At 39.4% G+C, this 24,929-nt stretch overlaps 2 protein-coding genes across 4 annotated transcripts; both read left to right on the top strand.

The window, feature by feature from the left end:
• The first annotated feature begins 110 nt into the window (after positions 1-110).
• On the top strand, positions 111-5,390 carry CNEP1R1 (CTD nuclear envelope phosphatase 1 regulatory subunit 1). Of its 2 annotated transcripts, none has more exons than XM_040571360.1 (6): positions 111-233; positions 2,080-2,151; positions 3,185-3,258; positions 3,590-3,699; positions 3,817-3,871; positions 4,114-5,390. In XM_040571360.1, exons 1-6 carry the CDS (start codon positions 209-211, stop codon positions 4,153-4,155), a joined length of 378 nt encoding a protein of 125 aa, XP_040427294.1. In that variant the 5' UTR covers positions 111-208; the 3' UTR covers positions 4,156-5,390. The 2 variants fall into 2 exon arrangements, with proteins under 2 accessions (XP_040427294.1, XP_040427295.1); XM_040571361.1 differs by lacking the exon at positions 111-233 and adding an exon at positions 840-1,094.
• A 154-nt stretch (positions 5,391-5,544) lies between these two features.
• HEATR3 (HEAT repeat containing 3) lies at positions 5,545-23,997 on the top strand. Of its 2 annotated transcripts, XM_040571358.1 has the most exons (15): positions 5,545-5,719; positions 7,051-7,223; positions 8,002-8,089; positions 9,179-9,291; positions 11,039-11,148; positions 11,909-12,049; positions 12,849-13,132; positions 13,813-13,903; positions 16,889-17,046; positions 18,061-18,143; positions 18,407-18,543; positions 20,828-20,916; positions 21,773-21,916; positions 22,017-22,193; positions 23,107-23,997. In XM_040571358.1, exons 1-15 carry the CDS (start codon positions 5,615-5,617, stop codon positions 23,224-23,226), a joined length of 2,013 nt encoding a protein of 670 aa, XP_040427292.1. In that variant the 5' UTR covers positions 5,545-5,614; the 3' UTR covers positions 23,227-23,997. The 2 variants fall into 2 exon arrangements, with proteins under 2 accessions (XP_040427292.1, XP_040427293.1); XM_040571359.1 differs by lacking the exons at positions 5,545-5,719; positions 7,051-7,223 and adding an exon at positions 8,685-8,766.
• Positions 23,998-24,929: the final 932 nt, after the last annotated feature.

Genomic DNA, 24,929 nt, shown 5'->3' with positions numbered 1-24,929 from the left:
GAGCCCCGCCCCTTTTGTACCCGCTCGGACGAATGGGAGCCGCGCTTACTGAAGGGGGCGTGGCGAGCGGGAGGGGGGCTGCCCAGTAGGGCGCGGCATTGTTGGGGGGCGGGGCCGGGCCGGGAGGCCGGTGGCGGCGGCGGGGCGCTGGGGCGGGGCGCGGCGCCGTGAGGGGCGCGGAGGGGCCACCGGGTGCCCGCCTGCCGCCATGAACTCCCTGGAGCAGGCCGAGGGTGAGTGCCTCGGGGGGCGCTGCCACCGTGTTCCGGGGCCGGCCGGGAGGCCTCGGCCCCCCCTCGGCCGCCGTCTCTGGTCCGGCGCCTTGCCTGCCCTCGGCTGGGGTCGGGCTCTCGGGGCCCGTCGGGGAGCGGGGCCGCGGGCAGGGGGCGCTGCCTCCCGGCCCCCGCTGTGACAGGCCTGGGGGGATTTCGGCTGGGTAAACCCCGCCCGTGCTGCCGCGTCGTCCCCGGCCGCGGGTCGGGGGGCTTTCCTGACAGAAAAGTAGGGTGTGAAAGGCGGCAGGGGCTGAGGCTCGGCGGGGGCGAGGCAGGCGCGTTGCCGACCCGCGCAGCCCCGCGTCGTCAGGGTCGCGTTCCCACGGCCGGGCGAGCCGCGGCCGTCAGCTCTCGGGAGAGGTTCCTAGAGCGCGGGTAGCCACAAATAAAGACGTTAACGTGCCCGTTCCCCGAAGGTTTTGTGGATCCTCGCTGTTATTTTAGCGCTGTCTGCGTTCTATGAGTGTTTTGGGGGGACACGATTATCCATCACCTGCCTTTGTGCCTGCAGGGTGCTGTTCCTTAAAGTTCTTTGAGGAAAGCTGTTCTTTGGAGCAGGTTTTCCCGTGACATCTTCTGGCTTCGGTGAGCAGTTGCAGGGAACAGTTAATTAGCTGTAATTGCTGGCATGGGCTTGGCTTCCCCAGAAGAGAGGTGGAGGACTGACCGTAACTACCGGGATGTTGGCAGCAATTAGGAGCAGTTAGCTGTGCTACGGCTCAGGGCAAGGTGCTGTAATCTCCCTCCACGAATTCAGCTCCAAACCTCCTGGGAGTAAACTTAAAATTTGAAAAAATGCCTTAGTAATGATCATAGCAGGTGTGTTTCTTCTAATCTTGTTCTCTAATTGCTTTATGGTGGCACTTTAAATAACTTAGCAGTAGTTTTAAGTTGAAGGAGAGGATTTTCAGAGTGGTGTTAACTGAAACGTTTCAGCTGAAAGCCTATGTGTTTATGCTATTAAAAATTTAACTCCAGGTAGAATTCTGTTTTTGACTGGAATGTTGTTAAATATTGACCTTGTTTTACAGAAGCTTGAATCTAAAATAGCCTGCAGGTGAAGCCGTTCTTCGTAGGCAAATGTTGGGTGGTAGGCTAGGATTTTTAGACAAATTAGAAGTATAAATTTGAAGTGCTGCTCATCTTTTAACAGCAATTTAAATGACCTTGGGAAAATGATGGTGATAAGGAGAAACATCTATTTAAAGAAAAAAAGAACTGAAGTAAGATCAGTGAGCTAGTGTTTGCTGTGGGGATTATATGTATATTTGTATCTCTCTCTTTCTCTGTCATATGGCATTAAAGGTTCCTACAAAATGAGAAGGCATCAAAGCCACACTGCTACAAATAACCCCTTGAACAAGTAGCAAATCGCCAACCTCTTTTTCTTTTTTCACTGATATATAGATAATAGAACTTACCGGCTTCCTGATATACTTAATATTCTAAAATATGTTACTTCTTATTTCCGTGGAGGGGCTGTTTAAAGTATTCTAAATCTAACTCCAGGTATTCTTAAAAGCTGTCTAAAATACTCTGGTTTCTTAACTACATTGATTTTCTTTCCAATAAGCGGGAATGTTTCTTGCATTTAGTGTGCCTTCATCATTACAAATTTTTGCTAGAATTGTGTGAAGCTACTCTGACTTTACTTTTATTTCATCTGAATGATCAATGCGTTGTTTTCTCTGCCTGTTTAAGAAAGCGGTGTGCACAGGGAAAAAGTCAATTCCTTTGATCTTTTACATCACAATTTGACTAAATAGATGAAGATCTAATTATGCTTGCTGTGTATCCTCCTCAGATCTCAAAGCTTTTGAAAGAAGACTTACTGAATATATTGCATGTTTGCAACCAGCTACAGGACGTTGGAGAAGTAAGTTTGACATTCAAGGGATGAATAAGATTCTATTTTATAAGCATTTTAGATTTGCCAGCATGTTTCCCTGACTTGTGCTTGTCCAAACAAAAATCTGTGCTTACAGTCCCTTTATGGTTTCTGTGGCATGCGTATACTCTGCAACAAGGCAGTAATGTGTAAACCTACAGTTAAAATTTAATGTTTGCCTGGTTATTGTTCTTCAGAAACCGTGTAGTGGGTTCCAATGACAATTTCCACTGTTGCCTGAACACAAATGTGACAAATCAAAAAAAATGTTGTATGAATTAAAGAAGTGAGTTTATATCTAATATTCACAGTGCCAGTTGTCCTGGCAGATATGTTTTTAAAACTAATATTCTAGCCAGAGGGCAAAACAGAATGTGCTCAAGGTTGAATTATTCTGGAAGGAGTTGGGACATGAATTTGTGTTTTTTTTTTTTTCCTGTTTTATTTTGGATTTTTGTTGGGTTGTGTTTTGTTGCTTTCTCTTTTCTGTTATTGTTGGGTTTTTTTGAAGGCTTGTACTGCCTAGTTAGTCACTTCAGTTACCGGAACCAAACATGATTGAGTTAGATAGTCCCTATAAAAAAGAAGGTGAAGAAATTAAATCAGTGAGGGTCGAAGCAGAAAGAACTAAGGGCAGAATATGTCCTCATCTGTTCTAACAGAAAAGTTTGAAGTAGGGGGGTGAGGGAAGCAAAACGTTCCCGTGATATACTGCCAATTCTGGGGGTCAGTAGTCCGTGGTAGAAACATAGTGCTTTTTAGTTCTAAGATTCTGCTGAAGTTTCCATACAGAAATACGGAAATACAGAATACAGAAATATTATTCCATAATACAGAAATATATTCTGTACAGAATACAGAAACTTTTTAGTACATATAATTAATTTAAAATGTAGGAAGACTGAATGACAATACTTTTACACACACACAAAAATATGCTTCAGAGCCACCGTTGAAAAATAAATGCTTTTCGATAGGGGTGACGTAGACTGCTTATGGCTCTCATTCTTTCTTTTATCAGTGATTCTGATAGTGGTATCGGTCTGCACAGCAACTGGTGCTTGGAACTGGTTAATAGACCCAGAGACACAAAAGGTAAAGATTGTGTTAGTCCTGAAGCTGATCTGCTTCGTAGCTTGGTGCTGCAGCTAAGTGCTGTAGTGCCTTGAAAGGCAAAAGGCTAAAGTTGGTTCTCCCATGACACCGGGAGATCGTTTTCAGCTTTCGAGCTGGCTGGGCTAGTTGTGGAATATGTCCTAGGACAGTGCCTGCCAAAATGCTACTACATGAATCTGTATCTAAAGAATTGCTCACGAGTGTGTAGAAATGCCTAAGAGCAGTGTTTTTTGAATTCATTGAACAAGATAGCAGCTTTCTGTATGGTTTAAGAAAGTATATGCTAGGACTAATCTGATTTCTTTCCTAGGTGTCCTTTTTCACATCGCTTTGGAATCACCCATTTTTCACAATTAGCTGTATTACCCTAATAGGCTTGTTCTTTGCTGGAATACATAAAAGAGTTGTGGCACCATCAATGTATCCTTTGATCATGTTTGTCAAGTTAAATGCTTTAGTTATTAGTCAGGGTATTAGCATATGCTAATATTTACCGTGTGCAAGCGTTAGCTGCTTTCCTTGACACACTCCACCCAGTATAGCAGCCCGATGTCGAACCGTTCTGGCAGAATATAACATGTCCTGTGATGATGTAAGTGTTCGTGGTTCACTGCCTAAACCCTTTTTCTAAGATGCCAATAATTCACAAAGGCATGCAAGGGTTTTTTTTCTGCACAGCACTTACATACGCCATATCCAGTTGTGTGGGTGTGTGTAAAGAATATAGAACACTTAGTATTTCATGTGTCCTTTTAAACATAGCCTGTAAAATTGAAGTGCAATTGTTAGGCTCAACTTTCAGGATCTAAACTTTATTTTTTTTCTGTCTTGCAGACTGGAAAATTAATTTTGAAACCTAGGCCTCATGTTCAATAAGGGCTGTCTTCCTTCAGTTTTTTCCACTGCCATGGAAACCAAAAATGACCTTTTTTCTAAGGTAGTATGACAGTAAAAAACAAAACCACCCAAACAGGACTGGTTGTCACTGCCTAGGAGTGACAGTCTTACACAGTTGACAGTGAAGGTGTGCAATATTACTTTCTTGAATATTTATCCAAATTCTTTGTTATCATATCAGTGCTTTTGCTACTTCTGATTACCTCTTTTTCAGTATTAATGTCACTTTTTTACTTCAGCTAAAACAGAAGATACAGGAGAAGTATGTTAATTGGTTATAAAGTTGAACTTGAAAATCAAACCTCATTTATGTTATGTCTTTGTAAGCTGTTGTAAATAGCAGACTAATGCCAATGTTCAGGAAAAAAAATACATGCTATATGGACTTTTTGTTGTTCTCATGAACAGTATTGAAAGGAACACTTAGCATTCCTGTGACGTTTTATTAGCACACTTACTCATTACAGCTGTCCTTATCTCCTGGTCACCTTTTGGAACTGGCTAAAAGGCTCGCAGAAAGTCTGTCCATCTGTGCTGGAGAGAACTTGTCTTACTATTTAAGAACTTTACAAATATATTGAGGATCACATTTGTCAAGTTGTGTGTATATATAGTGCACCAGCCACTTTCATTGTGGTCACATGCAGCTCATTGATTGATCTGGTCACAACACCGCTATTTTAACGTTTTAACGTTTTAAGAATTGTCTTAAATATGCTTGCACCATCCAAGTGATTGTAAAACTGTACTGTATCTTAATTCACAAGACCATTCTGGGTGGGTTTTATGCTGTGGTAGTCCGAGTATGAAACTAGTATTCCAAATGTGTTGCTTCAGATTGGGTGAAGAAAACATAAACAGTGCCACAATTAAATAACAACGTGTTATTCAGAGTGTTAAAAACAAGGTGTGGATGCTACCTGCGAAAAGTGTAACTTTTCGAATAGCTTAGGCTGTGAAGAGTTCTAAAAGTTGTTTAAGGTGCCTTTTTACTTGTTTTGAACTCTTTTAATTGACTGAAAGTGCACAGCTGTCGCAACTTCAGTAGCTCCAAGCTGGACTGACTTTTAAAGGCAGCCTGTTGAAGTACTCTGTCAGTGGTGACATGAAAAATCATCTGTGCTCCTTCCTCTCATCCTTCTGCCCGTCCGTGCTTTGTAACTGCTGTATATTTTGTAGGTAAAGGTGTATAAAATAAACCCTTTGTACAAAGAGCTGCGCCCTCCTTAATGCACCGTGCCGCGGAGCAGCGCCCGGCCCCAGCGCCCCGTGCCCGCTTCGCCCAGCGCCGGGGGGGGTGGCTGCAGCCCGGGGCCTGGGGGGGGGCGTTGGGCGGTGGGGCCGGGCCGTGCCGAGCCGGGCGGGGCCGTGCCGAGCCGAGCCGCGGCTGCGCCGTGCCGCACACGTGGGTGCGCCGGCGCCGAGCGGGCGCTGAGCCATGGGGAAGAGCCGGGCGCGGCGGTTCCGCAGGCCCCCCCCGGCCCCCAGCGGCCCGGAGCAGGCCGGCCCCGAGGAAGAGCCGGCGGCGGAGCTGCTGGAGAAGGTGAGCGCGGCCCGCGGGAACCGGCGGCGGCGGGGTGAGGCCCCCGGTCCGGAGCCGGCTGCGCCCGGGGGGGCGGGGCGGGGCGGTGGGACCGCGGAGGGGAGCGGGCGCGCCCCCCCCGTCCGGCCCCCCCGTGCTTGCCCCGCTCCTGCTGCGGCGGCGCTGCCCGGCCGCCTGGTCCCGGGAAGGCGGGCGCTGCCTCCACGCCGGGCCTCGCTCCGGCGCTGCCCCGCCGGCTCGGGGCGGAACGGGAGGGGAGGCTGCGCTGCCACCCCTCCCCGGAGAGGCTCTGAAGCCGGTCCTGCTGCCGCCTGCCTCGTCCGAGGGTTTCGTACAGGTAGAAAGAGCAGCGAGCATCCGCCGCGTCTGAGAAGTCTCTGGCAAGATGCTGAAAATGGCTGGCTGTAGGCACTTACTCGCCACGTTCCTTTGGTTTGGGTTTAGGCATTACAAGTGAAAACTGGAGCTTAAACCTCCTTGTGCGTGCTTTAGGTTGATATTGTTAAAAAGCTGCTTTCCCTTATGTAAAAAAATCCCCTTTGGTCACTTTACCTGAATGATAAGATTGAACAAATCACTGCTTATTTTTCTGAAATAATCTTGTTGCTGGTTTAAAACAAAAAAAGTACAAAAATATACAAATGCATGGGTGAGCGTGAGATGAGAGGTCTGTGGGGTATGATATACCACTCTTTTCCACTCTGCTCTTCAGCAGGTGCTTATTTTCTCTGTTTTGTTTTCTGTAATCCCCACGGCCTTCCAGGTAGTCAGTTCTGCTGGTTTATTGTTTCCACGGTTTGCAAATCTGACAGCTTGTCTGAACCTCTGCTACGTTGCGAGCTGGTGTTGTCTCGTGGGTATGGAGAACAGTTGCTCCTTGTATTCTTTATCCAGATGCCTTTAGCCTAAGGGCTATTATGTGTTTGCATATTTTTTGATTCTTCAGTTCTTTTTGGTGTTATTTCTTATGTCCATTATACTTCTTGATGGTATTTTTCCCCTAGTTCTGTGCGTGTTTTTTTAAGCATGGTAAACAAAAGTAGATACAAGGTCTCACCAGTGCCAGCTAGCGTCAAATCTCTGTCTGAACTACTGCTCTCTTGTTAAACACCCATAACAAGATTTATCTAGTCATTATAGATAACCTCATAACCCATATGAAGATTTATAAACTTCTGTGGAAGCTGAAAGCTCTCGATTCTCTTCAGGACCAGTAAAGCAGGAGCTACTGTGCTGTGGTCTGCAAACTAAAAGGCAGATGAGCCTTTTCACTTGATTAAAAAATTCCAGCTACTTCTCCCCTTGCCCTTGATCTGTTTATGTCTCCCCAGCTACAACATCCGAGTGCTGAAGTGAGAGAGTATGCCTGTGCCAGTATTTCCAGGTTGCTGCAGCAGAAACACGTAATCCCAGCCTTTTTGCAGAGAGATGTTGTCCGGTGTTTAGGACCGATGCTGCTGGATCACAGTTTAGCTGTTCGCGAGACAGCTGCGGGCGCTCTCCGGTAAGCAGTTGCTAACATTCAGAGTTAAAATGAGGTGTTCTTGGTGTGGTAAATAAGAGAATGGGTTTCCCCTGTTAAAAGCCATGACCTTAAATTCCCTCCCTCTCTTGCTTCAACTCCGTTTTGCGTAAGTATTCCTGAGTCAGTCGAAGTCTTGGAGAGAGAGAGGACTCTCTTGCCCTGATGGGGCACCCTCAGGCTTCAATGTCAGGAATAGGGTTTAAGTTAGCTGCTGCCAGTGGGATGCATTGCTTTCCAACCTTACTTCAGGAAAGAAAACCTGTTACGTGAAGAAATCTAGAGAACTTGAATGCTGCTGGTATGACATTTTGTGTTTCCTGATAACCCCAGGAGTAGTGGGTTAGCTGGAGTGTGCACATATGTCGCTTTTGAGAGCCTTTTAAATACTAGCATCATTTTGAGTTGTCATTCTGTATTCAGACTTGCAACTTGCTGTAATTGTACAGAAACATAATGCTAATACTTGATAACATTCAAGTTGTATCTTATACCGTATGAGTAATTAGCTGTCAGAAGTTGTGTCTTAGACTAGATAAGCCTCCTAGCTATGCTAGACAAGTAGATAAATCATTTTTTTTCTAACACCAAACTTAAATTCTTTACGTTAGGAAGGGGTAGAAGACTAAAGATACTGATTAAGCAGATCCTTTTTAATACAAAATATACCGTTACCTTTACAGAAAAAGTATTGAATACAGGTTTTTGAAACGCTCCTGGAAAGTACTGAATCTGATCCAAAGTATGTATTTTTTCCCAGAAATCTGAGTGCTTGCGGAGGGTTTGAAGTCTGTGATGACATGGTGACAAAAGACGTCATGACTCCTCTTGTTGCACTTCTGAAAGAGGTATGTTTATATTTATTCTGATTTTAAAACTGATCTAGCCATTTAATTATCTTATTTTCCACAATAGTTCGATTTTTTTATATCTGTTTTCAAGATAAGATACTTGCAAGATCTTTAAAAGAATATTTCAGGAGATGTATCTCCTCTTTAGGATTGTTAATTGCTGTACGTTTGAATATCACCCAAGTGAATTTATAGAATACATTGCCTTTTCATCATAAGGATTTGCTAGTAAACCTACACTACTACAACTCTTGATATGTATAACTCTTTTAAAAACACTACAAAAATCAGTCCAGAGATTTCAAACCGCTTGCTTCTGCCTCCTGACCTGCTAACGTGGGTCCATGGAGAGAGGTGTGCTGCGTAGGATGATTTTTGCATAAACAGGCTAGAGATTTTGGGTCTGGAGTGTCGTTCAGGGCAAGTCAGTTCTGTCGGTCAAGATTTAGATACAAAATTTATGTTGCATCATTATTCTAGTGAGGGTTTTTGGTAAATCATTTTGTCTCAATGAAAGCTTAAATTTACGGTTGAATAGTTACTGCTTTTGTAGAATAATCTGTACTGAATACCTGTTCTCTGTTTGGTCCAGGTTTTGCAGTGCAGTTTGGAAATTGCATTGAGTTCTGTCACCTGCTGTCTTTGAGCAGTCTTGAGAAATACCATCATTTTCTGTATGTTTCTTCCCCATTTTAAAATAAGGGTAATAGTATTGTTGTAAAGCACAGCAATATAGATAGCAAATTAGCCTTTGTGATTAAAGCTGCTGAAAATTGCATACCAACTGTATTAGCGAGAAATGACATTTCAGGTTCTAAAATTGCTAAGCATTTGTTTATAAAAAGAAAAGTTTCTGAAGTCTGAATGCGAAGCAAGTACTGTAAGAGTCTGTTTCTACAGGAGGAAAAAAATCAATGATTCAATTCCATTGTGGCTCAGTTTTCATAGAGAATAGAAAACTAGTCAGGTTTTCTGATATTAAACACTTCATGAGAGATCTCTCAATTCCCTCTACTTCAAACATTTTAAGTTTTTGCTTTTGTTCTTGGCTTGCTTCCCAACCCCGGTTCTCTTATTTGGTTGTAGTGTAGCACTGGACTAGATGCTAACCAGCTCTCTCCAAAGAAATGCAGAGAGATGAACAAAAATTACATCGAAGACATAGCCAATGAGGCTATTAACTTGCTGTGGAATGTATGGTAAGTTCGATGTTAACACTTGCCTCTCAGAAGAGCTAAATGAAATTGCTCCTGAAAGAGCATGGTAATCGAGGCAGAAGAGAAATGGCTGTCCTTCCATGAGAAGATATGTTCAGTTGCAGATTCTCATTTCTGCCTGTGTAGCTCCTACATGTCTTGCTAATAAACAGCGAGTCCACAACTGAAATGCAAAAGTAATCTATGATAGAAAATAAATTTGTAAGTGAAAGATTTTAGAAATGTACAAAGCTGCTAATTAGTTTCAGGAGAGTGACAAAGTTTTCTTTCTATTGATCCTTCTAAGTTCAGATACTGTTTTCTGAATGTGCTCTGTCATGGTTTGTTTGAAGACACTTGAACAGCTTGAGTTTTCTTGTGTTACATTCAGCTCCTGTAGATCCATACTACAGTAAATGAGATGGCTTTTAAAGGAATTTTCTTATTTATTTTATTCCCTCTGCAGACCTTATCGAAAATTATATTAAATAGTTGAACAACTACCCCACAGTGACTGAGGCACTGATTATAAAAGGAAAAGTGTGCATAATTCTGTGAGAAGAGAATGTGAATAGCTCAATTAGTAATTTACATTGAAAACACTGGGTAAAAGAGATACGGCAACGCTATTCATACAGAAAGGGCTATAAATACTGAAGTGATAAAAACCCCTTACAGTTCTTGAGTTTTGTATTGTTTCTCCTCACTTTGTAACAATTGCACATCATTTTGCTCTTTGGTCCATATAGAATTGTGGTTTGTGTTATACAGTATTTCAGTGGAGTTGCCTCTGTATGGCTGCTGGCTTGAGGCCTTATTTTTAATTTTTTTTTTAAGGGATTGACATCTAGAACAGTACAGAAACTGCTTGCTCAGCATCTTACACAGAATGTGACCCCTTGTAACTCTGAGTCAACTAAATTTTTTTGTGTGTTCATTTTCTTTAATTGCCTTTGTAGACATAAGTGCTTTGGAACAGGAACTGTAATCATTAAGCGTGCTATAAATCACTTCTGTATTTGAACTCTGTGGCTATAACCGTGAACTGTTGGCATCAGTGCTAAGTTTGGTACTTATAAAATTGGAGCTGGTGTTGCTAATGAGATACAGTATTTTCAAAAGTAAATTTTTGAAGAACACTTTAGCTAGTCAGGTCCAATGCTGTTCTAGCTAGAATTTGTCTTGCATTCATATTTTGGTTAAAAACAGAAATATCTGTGGAAACTTGAAGAAATACAAATCCCACAGTTGTTAACTGAAGTAAGTGTTGCGTTTAATACTGATTTAAGATGCATTTCTGAATGTCAAGCAGTGGTCATTTTCTAGATTAAATGACTCTTTTGATATGAGAGGCAGCAGCCCCTTCTGTTATCGGTGTGTTTGTGGATGAAGTCATCCACGGGTGCAGAAAGCCCTGGGCTGGCTCGTAGCCCGCAGCTGTAAGCTGTCTTTTACACACAGGCTGGCTCTGCTCACAAGAGAATGCACTTAGGCTAATAAAATCCTGAATAAGGTGTACGAGGAAGCAGCTGACAGAAGGCAGCTTTCCTCGGAGGTATTCCAGCCTCTTTCTATTTTATGTACAGTTGACCATAACCTCAGTAATGAGGGGCAGTTCTTTGGCTAAAGTGTAAAGTTTTAAAAAATACAAACGTGAGAAATACTGAGTACGTGTTACTTAAGATGTTGTTAAAATAACTTTTTTTTTTTCCTGGGAAAAGTATTTTATTGACCTTTTTTTATGCATTAGTGAATGCAACAATACAGCAGTGTCCATATTCAATAAAGAAGGGTGTTTGGAGGCTGTGTTACATTACATGAAGAAATTTTCCACAAATGTGGACCTGGCTATTTCAGTAGGTAAGTGGTAAAAAGAAGATAAAGGTCTAAAGATATTTTTTCTTTACAATCTGAATGTAGTACTGATGTCAAATCGATTGCATAATGCACCTGTTACTTAAACTGTGCACTGAATATAAGACTTTGAATTCCTTTCTGAACAGTACATCATTTAGAAGTTGACATCTTTTCTCTTTGTTTTCAATCTGAAGGGGAATGGAGCATTGATTGTTACATGGGAGGAAAAATTTTGTGGAAAGAAAGTACGTGAGGGAGGATGAAGATGTGTCTTTCATTTTGTTTTCTGTTTTTTGTTTGCTTGTGTTTTTTTTTTTTTTTTAGAGCAAAGTACATAGGCCATCTGAAAAACAAAACCAAATGACTCCTACCACTGTGATCATATTTTTATTAGTAGTGTTGCTGTTATGGTCTTATATAGAGTCTTGGTTGTGTATGTACTTGGAATGTTTTTTCGTGTTTTTCCTAATCAGTATATGGCGGAGAAATTGAATTTTATGTAGCTGAAACTGGTCCAGCTAGTCCCGTGTCTGACGTGGTACTGTTCTCACCTGTATTACATACAGGTTTGCTGGAGGATGGCTGTTAACCTAAAACAAGTTGTGAAGGACAGTGTCATACCATTACAATATGATGCTGCAGCACATGTTTTTTCCTGTTTGTATTTAATTACTCCAGCTTTTAGGAGTACAGTGCATTCTTTTTAGGAGACTGAAAGCTACTATTGGGTTTGTTAATTATCTTTTTTTTTTGTTTGCTACAGCAAACTGCTTACAGGCAGTGACGGAAGATAATCCAGATCTTCTTTCTTCATTCAATGCTTCTGCACAGCAAGTATTGGAAACTGTGATGTTGTGTCCAGAGACCACAATGAAGCATGTACTTCTGAGAACACTGATAGCAGGTATTATGTTTGAGGGCATTCGTTTTTTTGTGTTGGACAGCACAGGAAATAATGGAGGGTGGGAAAGATGTGAGATTTAGTCCTTTAATCTGCTGTCATTGTGATATCCAGTTGAGGTGCTGTGCTATCACCTAGCTATAAGCAAAGCCTGCATAGACAGTTCATAAGGTTATTTCTGCCTCTTGGGCTTGTGTTCTATGGTGTTTTGGAGGGAAAGATAGTTCCAAATGTCTGTAGATAGTTTAAGAACTGTCTCAACTGCTTGATTCTGAATTGGTACCTCTTCGGCATGATAACCTATTTTAAAGGTTCATTTGGTTTTCACCAGTAAAATGAGTCAATAATAAATAGTACAGGAATTGTTTAGATCATAACAGGTTATAAGCTTTTTACCTCATGTTTTATATCTTGTGTCATCCTTTCTACCTCAAATGCTTAACTACGGTGATTTTTAGTATGGAAATGTAATAAATCAGTTTAATTTTGAGAATCCTTAAAATGTGGTAATCTGGATTTTTTTTTGTCACAAGTAAAAAGTGTCACCAAGATTACTCCTTAAAAATACTGCGTGTATTCTTACCTGCTAGAGTTTACTTGAGCTTATGATCTGGACATTATTACAGATATAAACAGGAAAAAATGCAAATCTGTGGAGAAAGGACTTGAAGATTCATACTGAAATATAAGCACTGAGTATTGTAACTTGTGTAAGCTGTGTCCTCACTAAATACATGGCTCTTACAGAGCTGGGAATTGAGTATTTTAATGCATTTTTACGTTTCAACTATTTTGCATTTAGGCACCATCTGGAATATCAAGGACACAATTCCACCAGGCAGCCTGGGAAGCATGGTTAATGCAATCCTGAAGATTTTTTCAGAATCATTAGCAATAGATGCTGGTGAAACAATTATTCGTATGAATGAAGCTGAAAAAAACAGGTTAAAGCTTGCTGCAGAGGCAGAAACTGAGGAAAACATGAGTGATGTTATAGACAACTGTGCTGTAAGTGAAGATGATGACATGGAAGAAATACCAAAAGGGAAAGTCAGACGAGAACATGACATTTCAGACCTACTTCCAGTAAGTGTGGCTGGCTGGCTCTGAGAGCTTAATGCATTTGAGCATCTGGCTGTTGTTGACTAGCGTTTGCCAGAGTAACTGACTACTACTGCTAATAATCTGAACTCCAAAGTGGCTTGTCTGTTTAGTTAAGACTTCAAGGTGAGCATGGAGAATTTCAGCACAAATTGTTCAAATGTGATCAAGTTGAGCAACACATAAGGAAAGCACATTTCCATCTGTTTCATCTAGTGGGAAGTATATGCTAACCTGATACTTTTACCTGTAGCTAGCGCAGAAAGTTCCTGATCTCTGCATAAGATGAGTGAGATATTTAATGGTTGTAACCATTCAATCGTGAGTGGAGATTGCTGAGAGTTTAACAAACGCGTTCGCTGTTGTATGTGAAAAGAAAACAGAATATTTTTGTTAGGGCTTTAGGTAACACGTTAGTAATCTTTTCTGTTATGATTTTAGTGCAGTTGGCATTTTTAAAAGTAAAATTTGTTCGCTAGTACAGCTGGTCATCTGAAACATCTGACAGAAAGATGATAGATAATGCCTCTTAGCTCCTTTTAAAAGCTTTGGTGGGGTGTGAGAAGAGGAAATGGCTGGGTAGTATTTTTCACTGACAGTCTAGGTACTTGAAATTGCACTGAAATGTTGTTTTCCAAAATTAAATTTTGCACTTTTTTTTTTAGTCTGATAAATGGGAACTGAAAGAAGTGACAGCCTTACTGATGGCTCAGCAGACTGCTTTGGAAATCATTGTTAATATGTGCTGCAGTGAAGGTTTGTAGGAATCTCTTTCATTGCAAGTGTTAGCGTTGCTTTTGTTTCTGGGATAGGTCATGTTTAGTTTGCTATTTGGTGGTCTTAGCCTTTAAGGGTGAATGCACATAGATTTGTCTCCCTGATGTCCTCATCTGATTGAGAATCGCAAGAATTAATTTCTATTACTAATTTAAGTACTTTTCTCATTTAAATAACATCTATTGCTTACATGTTTTTTTTGTATGTTACTACAAATGCCATATGATTTAAAGAGGAAGGCTTTGTTCTGAGTACTTTTGCCAAAGATACATTTCCTAAAAAATCTTGCAGCAAATTCTTTGTTCAGTTAGTCTGGTCTAAGTGCTAATCTGATAGAGTATGGGTGTGAATCCTATTACAGAACTGGGGCATCGATTTTTTTAAGCAGAGAAATGTACTAGTTTTGATTTAGTTTTGGTATTACAAATGTGGCAAAAGAAGAAGAGATGGCTTTTGCATGAAACTGGCAGCAATGCAGATGTAGACTGTTAAGAGTTCTGCCTTCAAGAGGTTTTTTTTTTTTAATGCTGTTATTGTGGGTAGGTGGAATAGGGAAAAGATATTCTATATTCTTCTGTGAACTTTAAGTTTTGATGGCGTTTCTCCAAATCTTCAGGAAAACAAGTGATTCTCAAATTCTGTTTAAAAACGCAAAACCAAACATTTTAATTACTAATACAATTCATGAGCCTGATGCAAAAGTAATTGTGTAGGAGATAGCTTTGTAAGTAAATCTTTCAGGTTCTAATAATAAAATCCACAGTAATACCCAGATATTCCCAATGGTGATTTTTTTTCTCTTACAGCACAAGGAAATTCTGCACCTAGTATATGAAGCTCCTTTCATAACTGCATTTCTCATCTAATGAGCTGTAATTCATAAGCTCTCCCCTTTAATTGGAAAATCTCTTGTGAATAAGCTGCATATTCTGCCATTCACTCAGTGTAATGTAAGGTTGATTGTGTTGTATTTCACTATACTACTTTACCCATTCATGGGCAGACAGAAGTATAGTTGGTAGAAATTAAGAGGAATCCAGAGGCAGCTGTTCATTTAATTTTCAAGTTATTTGATGACTAAAATAGCTTTAGCCGTTAGGCTGAATTCATAGAAACACTCAGTTTGCCATAGAACTAAGGGAAATAACTAGGCTGGTGAAGAGATGTTCTGAGTGCTGGCTGGCGTTTGGAAGGAGAAACAAAGTGCTCTCCCCCTTAACAGGGACACAGGAAGGAATCAGGAGACTCTGGCATCACTGTCCAATTTGTGGTTCGTAGGTTGCCAGCCCTAGTTAAGATAGGATTGCCATTGGAAATGCTCCTGTATTTCCAAGAATGTTACAAGAAACCTGATCTTAGTTGTGGGCTGATGTTCTGGAGTCCAGTTTCTGCTCTGCCCTGCTCGCTGTGAGCTGTGATGACACTGCCATTGTCTTTGCTGAAGCATGGTCAGCTAGTATAGTGGTCGTTTAATTTTCAAATTAGTTTTTTTTTCCTTTGCTCTAAGATGTAGATGAAAACTTGGAAACTTCTTTTTTTTTTGTAGAAGCAGCAAGAGGCTGACTAAAAGGGGCATGTGGGATTTGTTTTCATGTTTGTTGTTCCAGTGGGGCTGATGATGTTTTCTCGTGCAAAGACTAGCTAACACCAACATGTTATGGGGGTGGAATTAATTGGGTGTTAACATGGGCAGCTTCTTTTGCTTATAGTATCAAGTGGCCACAGCTTCATAAGTTAATTTGTATCACATAAACAGTCATCACCTTGAAACAAATTCTTAAAGTACTGCACAGTGCAGGTGACATGCGTTCTTTTAGACCTATTACTGTATTTTAAGTGAAAGAATTTACCTTTTGCCACAGAAAAAGTGCATGGCTATTTTAGTAACTGGATCACACATGAATTTGTTGTCAGACAAATTACATGGAGGTGAATATATTTTTTTTCACAGTAGTTAAATATCCTGACTTCTTCATAGAAGCAGAACTTTCATCCCTCAGTGAGGAGGATCGTTCCAACCTGTAGACTTGGGGCTTGTGTAAACACCAATTTTGCACCAGTTAAAATGTAACTAGATCTACAACAACTTTAGATAAATCAGTGTAAACCCTGTGGACATGGAAATACCAGTTTAAATGTAGATGATAGACTTAGATTGTGCCCATCAGGCCAAATCAGCTTTTAGCCATAGGCAGATTATTTTCTTTGCTGTAGCTGTGCCCATTGATAATTCTCTTCCTATAGCTGTCCTTCCAGATCTGCTAGGATAGTAAATCTTATAAGTATAAACCCAGTTTAGGTTAACAACTATAAACTTGGTTTAAGTTACTTAAAATGTGTTGCCTGAAATGGCTAACAGAGATGGTTTGGATTGCTTTGCCTTGCTTTGTTGTCGTGATTTCCTTTTCACTGGCTTTGCTGTAGAGACGGCAGCATTTTCATCCAGTCCAGTTAGCACCCAGTTACAGGATATCTGTCTGTGGCTTCAGGACTGTGAGAAAAAACAGGTACCTTAAACTGATTACAAGTTGTAAACAGGTGAAACTGGGGTATTTTCATGCTTGAATCTATCCCAAAAAGTAAACTGGTACAGTCCAAGTTAAAAATCTTAGTAAATGTTTTATGTTTCTTATGAAGTGCTTCTTTTATACGTTATTTGATATCTCGAAGTAAAGCATAGTTAATACCAGAGAATGAGGTGTCTGTGTATGGAGAACCTCTTTGATAAGAATACTTGTTCCCTGAGTGAATATAAAATAAGTAATTTTTTTTAAATGAAACAATTTAAGCAAAAGTGGTTCCGTATTTATACCTGTTGCTTAATGGTTCTTGGGTTATGTGCTGTTCGTTAGAGCACTAGAACTTAAGACTCTTATACCAAGAGCTGGAGCCAAGTATAATTCAGAAGTGGGGTACCTATTGCATGAGTACTGTCACATTTACAAGTCTCTCTTCTGTTTTCAGATCCCTCCGATGACGAATGGGAAGAACTGTCCAGCAGTGATGAAAGTGACCTGTTTATGGAAAATTCTTACAATGAGGGCAGTGGGCTGCTGATGTCACCCCTATGCCTCTCTGATGAGGTTCACTCAGCATTTCTGAACAACCTTATTCCAAAGAAGGTATCACCTTTTGTGTCCAACACATGGTACAATCTGGCATTTGTGCCTGTCTTGTATCCCAGGTTAGGCAAACAAACTATCCCAGTCCATCTGAAGAAAAGGAACGTTTTTTTTAGAGACAGTTTAGCTTATTTTTTCTTTTGTCCTAGAGGTGTAGCATCATTACATCAGTTGTCTTGACCTAAATAACGTAAGTAGGAATGGAACATTTTTGTTTCTGAAGTCTTGCGGTTTTGTCTTTTAATTAGTTTGGCTTTTCCAAAATAACAGTGGTTATTTCTTGATTTGCACATGGAAAGATGACTTGCAAAAAAGAAAGGGAACTCTGAGTAGAAGCTTGGGTGCCAAATTTCCATAATATCTAATGCAAATGGAAGTAACCTATGTGAACAACAGCAGTCAGCACTGAAAAATGACAAGTTCCTCTTTTACTCCATTTATACGTGGGGTACAGTATTTGACACCAAAAAAATGCAGGTGTTCTTGTTCCAGAATTGTTTTGGTCATTCTTATCTGGGGTTGTAAAGATAACTGATTCAAGTCAGGAATGTTACTAAGGTAGTTCAACATCGTGATAGAATTCTGACACAAGACTTGAGGTAAAAACATTCAGGGGTTTTTGTACTTCATAGCAAGCAGTCTAAGATTCATGTCAAGATCTTTTAGATTTGTAGCTATATGAAAGTTCTGAAACAGAATCTGTGAGAAGAAAGATTTAAATAAATAAAAAATATAGCAGAGACCTAGAAAATTATCTTTTGTTCAGTACAGTTAGATACTTAAGATATGCTGTGATAAACCAGTGTATGATTGCTCTGAGTGTTTGAGGAAGATTCTGGCAGTTTTAGCAAGTGAGACCTTTGCTGCCTGCAAAGTTTGGAGGATAGTCATGTATGAAATACATTGATCTGAGCTATCTGTTTGACATTAAGTTAAAACTTCAGTCTTCCCCCTCCCCATGCTTAAATAAATAAATAAGCTTTATTGCTAAACCTTTCTTTTTCCCCTCCCCAGATTCTTGAAAAAACTGCTTTTCCGAACAGTGTTGCTCTAGACATCTGTATGCACAATCCGTCTTGGAAACCATTAATTAAAAAGTAGGAATTTCATTGTCTCTCTTGCTATTTTTAATGTATATTCAGTTGTTTTAGAATTCTTAGAAGGATTGTCCATCTTTGGGTTGCTTTTAAGATCTGGAAAATGGCAGATCTGATAAGTGATTTTCAATAAGGAGATAGAAATCTTCGTGTAAACTGCACACCAGTTCACAGCTTTATTTACTTAATTCAAGATCCTTCTTTGTATTTCAACTTTTATTTACAAAGATCTGCTAAGTGCATTTTTCATTTGTTTGTTTCAGACTGAACACAGTGCAGTGTAGAGCTTTAACATGTCTTCATAGCATTTTATTAGTGTCAGATGTGGATTGCCTTGGAGGAGCTTCAGCACTTCAGTCACTTGCACAGCACCTTTCACAGCTGGTCTTTTCTAAAACAGGTAAGATGTTCCAAGATGTGCTTAACCTATTGTATAGATTAAAGGTAGCTATGCACTTTAAGTTTTATTGCCGTTTTATTATTAAATTTATTCCCTTGCCGTTTCAAAATAAGGATTCTGAATGCTGGAAATGTGCTAACAGAACAGTGTATCCTGACACGTGTTCACCCAAATTGAATTTTGAGCAAGTATGCTTCTAATGCAAGGCTGGCTTATGTCTGTACGTGCAGGAAGAAATTCACTAAAGCAAATGAATCCTGCTATGCTGTGAGACCAGAACTGTTTGCGTGATCATATTTGTTGGTAATAGCAGTTTTTCCTTGATAAGCCAAGTCATGAAGAAGAGACATTTTCCTTTTAAATGTGGAAACTAACCTAAAGAGCCATATGAAAAAAGGGTATCTGAAACTTCTTTACATCATTTTTTTTCTAGGAAACTTACAAAATTATGGTAGAAGTGGCTATTGCCAGGATCTCCATAATGCATGTTCTTATTACAGTAGGGAAGATAGCAGCCTTCTTGTTTCCAGGACATACATTACGCGTGTGATTTGCACAGTTCATTGAAAATATATTTATAAAAAGAAAGTGAGCAAAGTTTTTATGACTAAATATGAAAGCTACTTATCTTCCTGTTATGATGGTGATCCAGTTTGAATGGAGAAGACAATAAATTGCATAATTTCATTTTTCTAAAAGTGATATTGGTTTAGAATATCAAATATATCCTGGTGATCACTATAATGCATCCACCGTAATTCCTCCAAGGCACGTTATTTTCTAGAGATACTGTGTTGGTCTAATGCAAATATGCAGCAGTTAGCATTTCCGACTACCTCCTGTAATCTGTTTCGTTAGATCACTGTCATTCCAGTAATACTGCTGGACCATTTACTCTGTGGTCTCTGTTACTAACAGTAGGGAAGCTGAACTGAGTCTTTAAAAAACCATCTGGTTCCAAGTCAGTGATCTGGTTCCCTGATAGGCTGCTTCATTCAAACTATTTTACTAATGTGTTTCTGTTTTAGGGTCAGTGGTATGGCTCATCAATAAATCAGAGATATTCTTAGAGGATGGAAAAGCCTGCCAAATCTCAAAAGTGACAGAAAACATTTTTCCTCAAGTGGATCTGTTGAAGCATAGCATATGCATAGCTTTGTCATTTCTTGTCTTTTAGAAGCTTGAGAGGCTTGGTTTTCTTTTCTTCCTTCAAGTGTCTTCATTCGTAGCCACAAATATGGTGTATGCAGTCCTTGCTTGTATAGTATGACGCTGCATTATTGCTTGGAATGCAACTGCCTGCAAGACATGCTTTTTTAAATCAAAGTGTCACATTAAAAGGATGTGATCAGAGCACAGTACTTGAAAACAACAAAATGCAGGAAATGAAAATAAATATGAAGATATTTTACTTTGCAGTAGTTGGAAAGTTCTTAGATGGAACTGGAGAAATGATTAGCTGAACACAGAAGATACTAATAAATTAGCTTAATGGCCCATGTCCATTTTCATTAACATTTTTTAATAGTTAAATGCTATCTAATGGAAACTGCCAGTTAGAGCTGATCAGACACCAACAAGTGATTAGAAGGAATTTTGTGGTTTACAGGGTGAAAAAAAGGCATAACGATCTAGTTGCATACATGGGGATGGCAGAGATGCATAGTAAATTAACGAGAGTTTCTGGTTCTGGAATAGTCCAGAAAATAAAAACACAGAGGAAAATAAAAGCTTCAAGAAATGCAGAACATGCACTGAAGATGCTTCTACTGATGAATTTTTAGTTGAACAGGAAAACACTGTTTGAATTGTACATTTCTAAAAGGTTATTAAACCACTAGAAAACAGGCTCTTTACATGAATTGGAAAGAGTCCAATCTTCTGGGTGTCTAAAAAAGCTTACTTAGAAGAAGGCAGCTAAAGTACTCAATCAGCTTCTGTGGTTTTCTGTTCATGTAATACGGCCCACATGTAACACTTGGTTTTCAAGCTGCTATTCTGAGTGTGGTGGTTTATACTGTATGTTAGGTCATGCAAATGTCTTAACCAGGGGTGTGCCTGAAAATAAAGACCATAAAGAACTGTGATCTATCTTCCAGATGCAATTAATACTGAATTTAAAAGTTCACTATGGTTACAACCTACAAAGACCAATCTCTGAAAATCTAGCTCTTCCTGTTTGTGGTAGCATGTAGAGGAACAATTAAGGAATTCATATTTCTTTGCTTCATATATCCTTTATCTTTGTGATTAAGTTTTGGCTTTGGGTTCAATTCTCTGACAGAACTCCCTGAAGACGCAGAATTCCTGGAAGCCATAACCAGTGCTTTGAGGGCTCTCTTACAAACAATGGCATCAAAGAACATCTCCCAGGTAAGAGGTTTCAAGCTCAATTGCTGCGGTAGATTAAAATTAATGTAAGATTGTGCTGAAATGTTTTTGAAACAAAATCACTTCTATGAGATAATCTGTAATTGTGAACACTGAATGATTTTAAAATCTGTACTTTCAGACTTTATATTTTTCCTGGACCTTACAGGAATACTTTGCTGTATATATTCTTCATAACACTTAAACAAGTGAAGTGTATTTCAAAACCAAAATAGCAATAAAAACCCCAGGTGTAGTATCTTTGAGATGAGATGGATATAATGACAAGTATTTTATCTACTAAATTACCACCTACACGTACTGAGTCTTTATTTCCTGATGTCACCCAGTTGAAGCTGATTGTTCTTCTGTCTTCTAGAATCTTTGTTGGACGTAGATGTCCAATGTTGAACATGAGGTGAGCATAGAAACGAAGCAAAATAATTTGTTATAAAAGAGGTAATACTAGGTGGTCTGCAGGTCCTTTCTGTCTTTAAACTGAAAAAGAGCTTCTCTAAGTTATATTGAGCTAGAGATAGCTATTGAGCTAGGTAAATTTGTGAAAATCTTATTGGGCTCAGAACCATTTTTTCAGCTTTGTAATGGCCTTGGTTATGTTCTGGAAGAAACAACTTAAGAAGTTGAAAAGGAAAGCTTAACTTTATTGTATTGTTGATTACACTTTCAGAATTTGTGTATTTTTCATAATATAGGAATTTCTATTTCTCTTTTACAAATCTGCCTGTGTGTTCAGTAGAAGCAGATTACCTAAATGTCATATTTGAAAATTTCCCTGGAAGTGTAAATTTGTTTTTTTAAATTATTATTTATTTTCCCTTTCCTCTCCATTGCTAAACAGTGTATGACTCCTGATCAGCTACTGGCTTTATGTGAAGCTGGTATTCACAGCAGCAATGCCAGCGTTAGAGTGAATGTAGTGAGCATCCTTGGAATTTCTGGCAGTGTCCTGGCAAAATTACAAGATACAGCTGAAACACTAAAGGTGAAAAAGCAAACTTTGTGTTGTAAGTCAGAAACTGTTTTGATACTACTTTAAATTTTCACAAGTACTGTTTGAAAAATCTTTTTTTTTCTTATTTCAGATGATTGGAAAATTTCTTCTTGAGGTTGCTATGAAGGAATCTTCTCTCGTAGTAGCAGGAGAAGCCTTGGATGCGCTTTTTGATGTATTTGCAGATGGTAAAGAAGCAGAAAAAGCAGCGGTACAGATGAAGTTGCTCCCAGCACTGAAAGAATTTCAGCCAGTGTTCAAATTGAGGGTAGGCATCGAATGCAGCCAGCTCAGTATCTCAACACATGATGTGGGTTAGGGTTTGTGGGCTGGCGGAGGGATAATTAAGCAGGACTGTGTGACTTCATAAGATCATGGGGGAAAAATGAAAACAAATGATTGAATTCCTGCTATCCTGCTTTAAAGCAGAAGAAATGTACTTACCTTGCAGTTCATGGAACCATTAAGGTATCAACACAGCATGAGCATTGCAACATCTGTGATACACTATCAGCGTTACTGATGTCCAAATGACCATTTTCCTGAAACTCTTGTAAAAATAATCCTTCAGATGTCTCTGGAGAACAGCTGATTTGGTGGGAGAGAGAAGTCCCATCTGAAGTTACACTGACATGTTTTTGACTTGATGTAGTTGCAGGTGGATATTTCTGTTCTGTTGCTGGTTAATTATCCTGTATTTTCAAGAACTACACAGATAAAATTCTAAGCTGTGTTTTTAATTAGAACTTCATCTTAAATAGAAAATGACCTTCAGCGCATTATTTTTCACTCAGATGAAGCCTGAGGAATGATTTCTGTAGTCTTAGAACTAAGCACATTTTATGTGTATATAAAATAAATACTTGACAGTGCTACGGGTGTTTGGTTAGTTAGATGTGCAAGGTCTTTAATTTAAAAAGCTACAGTTAATAAATGTATGTATCAGATTTATGAGCAAAATAGGATGCCAGTAGTAGTGTAGTTCTAGGCAGAGATGTATTGTAAATTACTTGCAGAAGTATTTGCTAGCTGTGAATATGCGCACGTAAATATGTGGGTGTTCTCAAAAGGCACAGATAGCGTGCCTTGCTAGAGAACCTCTATGCAATTGTTAGAAACTTCTGGTGATCTAATGGAAAAACTTCTCCATTAGTAAAATATGTATTTTTTTGGTTTTACAGATGCGAAAAGAAGGCAAAGAACAATGTAGTACGGATCAGCTTTGTGTTCTTGACAATGTGAAGATGAATTTGAGAAGATTCATTGCATATCAGGAGACGCTAGGCAAAAACCCAACTTGAAACATCGAGGAACTTTAAACTAAGGTTTCCTTATTGCAAAATGTTTTCCAAAAATATAACCATTTTGAACTTCTAAAATGTATTGAGCAGAACAGTTTGTGCTTTCATGTTCATATTAGATTTTTAAACGTTCAGTATTTTATACTCCTGGGTTGATGCAATATGTAAGTAACGTCAGCATAAAAATGCATAGCATACTTTGAGATTAAATGTTAGCAGTGATAATAATGTGCTTTTGCAGTCGTGAGATCTGTAAATAGCACCACTGTCATTGTTTAGAAACTGTCATGTATCCTGGTGGACAAGTACAATTGCATTAAAACGTAATTTAAAGAATATTGTCAGATATGCCCTAGATCAAGGTGGGGGGAACAGGACACTGAAGTTATTTTGAGGGAATTGAGCAGTGGCAGGATGTTCCTATTTGCCATTTGCTCTTAATTGTTTCTAGAATTGCACAGGCACTTATGGCAAGATTCACTAGAAAAGTGTGTGACAGCGTATAGATTACTATCAGCACTTGGATCTGTTGCTTCTTAAGGTTTATCAAAGAGGAAACTGTTTGCTTCATTTATGATAAATTTGGTATGATAGCTTTTCACTCTTGAAATCAGTCTAAGAGGATGCTATTCTTAAACAGTTCCATGTTTTTAATTTGATTAGTATTTCAGAAAATCAAGTCTCCCGATGTACCTTCTTCCTTGTAATTCTACATCAGGATGAATTTGAATTCAGGGAAGTAGTAAACATAATAAAAATATTTTGTTATACTGAGGTATTATCTGAAGTAATTTTATAACTGCTGAAAATCTTTTTAAAATATTTGTGATAGAGATTTTGAAGCTGTAAAATACAGAAACTATTTTCAAAAATGTCACTGATTCATGAAGAGACTGTATGTGCACTCCCATATATCCAACGTTTTGGTTTTGTATCTGTGAACAAGATACTCATATACTTCAGGGATTTTTATTTTTACTCTTTTAGGAAAATGCATTTTTTATGCTGGTTTTTGAAATGGGACACCCCTCCTCCCTCCGTTAAGATAGGCATCTAGTTTTTGGCAAGATTCTGCTCGTGGTGTTAGGCATGGAACGGCAAAGACCAAATTTACTCAGTTTGTTAGATATCAGTCTGTTAGTTTGGAAAGTAGGCTTTGGAACTGGCCAGAAACCTTGCAAATGGCTGAATTAAAAAAAATCTGACATACTGTGTTTTGCCAAGTGCAAGCAAGAGGGAGTGAAAACTGAGTTTTAAGCGGCTCCACAACATGAAAGTCCTGTTACTGCTAGTACTTTTCAGAAGTTTGATTAAGTGTGTGATGTGATGCCTGCTAATCAAGTGTGCAAGTGAGTGTGCACAACTGGGAAGGCTCCAGGGCGATTGGGCCTGGCTCTCAAAAGTCCGGGAGAAGTCCTGAGGAGATGGAGCTGTTGAAAAAGTTACCCTGTCATTCAGCAAGGGCAGCCAGTGACAAGGGCTGGAATGTAACAGCTGAGGGAAGAATAGTGAGGTGGATTAGGGCATAAGACTACACAGTGTGGATTTTAATCCCAATGTTAATAATATTTGCTGTTCGCTGAGGTTAGTATAATATTAGCCTGATTTTTAAAAAAAAAAAAGGGGGGGGGGGCATTAATACTAGTTTGAAGCATTTAAAAAGACTTCCATGGAGAAACTGAGCACAATACTCCAGGTATGAT

The sequence above is a fragment of the Cygnus olor genome, chromosome 12 (genome assembly GCF_009769625.2).
Source record: "Cygnus olor isolate bCygOlo1 chromosome 12, bCygOlo1.pri.v2, whole genome shotgun sequence".
NCBI classification, from domain to species: Eukaryota; Metazoa; Chordata; class Aves; order Anseriformes; family Anatidae; genus Cygnus; species Cygnus olor.
The sequence above is the reverse complement of the archived record's forward strand: the minus strand, read 5'-3'. Positions and strand labels throughout refer to the sequence as shown.

What these genes read in the sequence shown, in the direction of transcription:
- HEATR3 (XM_040571358.1), top strand. Translation starts at nt 5,615, where the DNA reads ATGGGGAAGAGCCGGGCGCGGCGGTTCCGCAGGCCCCCCCCGGCCCCC. An exon ending in TGGAAACCATTAATTAAAAA is followed by an intron (nt 18,144 to 18,406) that starts GTAGGAATTTCA and finishes TGTTTGTTTCAG; the next exon opens with ACTGAACACAGTGCAGTGTA. An exon ending in GCTGGTCTTTTCTAAAACAG is followed by an intron (nt 18,544 to 20,827) that starts GTAAGATGTTCC and finishes ATTCTCTGACAG; the next exon opens with AACTCCCTGAAGACGCAGAA.
- CNEP1R1 (XM_040571360.1), top strand. Translation starts at nt 209, where the DNA reads ATGAACTCCCTGGAGCAGGCCGAGG. An exon ending in TAGACCCAGAGACACAAAAG is followed by an intron (nt 3,259 to 3,589) that starts GTAAAGATTGTG and finishes TTTCTTTCCTAG; the next exon opens with GTGTCCTTTTTCACATCGCT. An exon ending in ATAACATGTCCTGTGATGAT is followed by an intron (nt 3,872 to 4,113) that starts GTAAGTGTTCGT and finishes TCTGTCTTGCAG; the next exon opens with ACTGGAAAATTAATTTTGAA.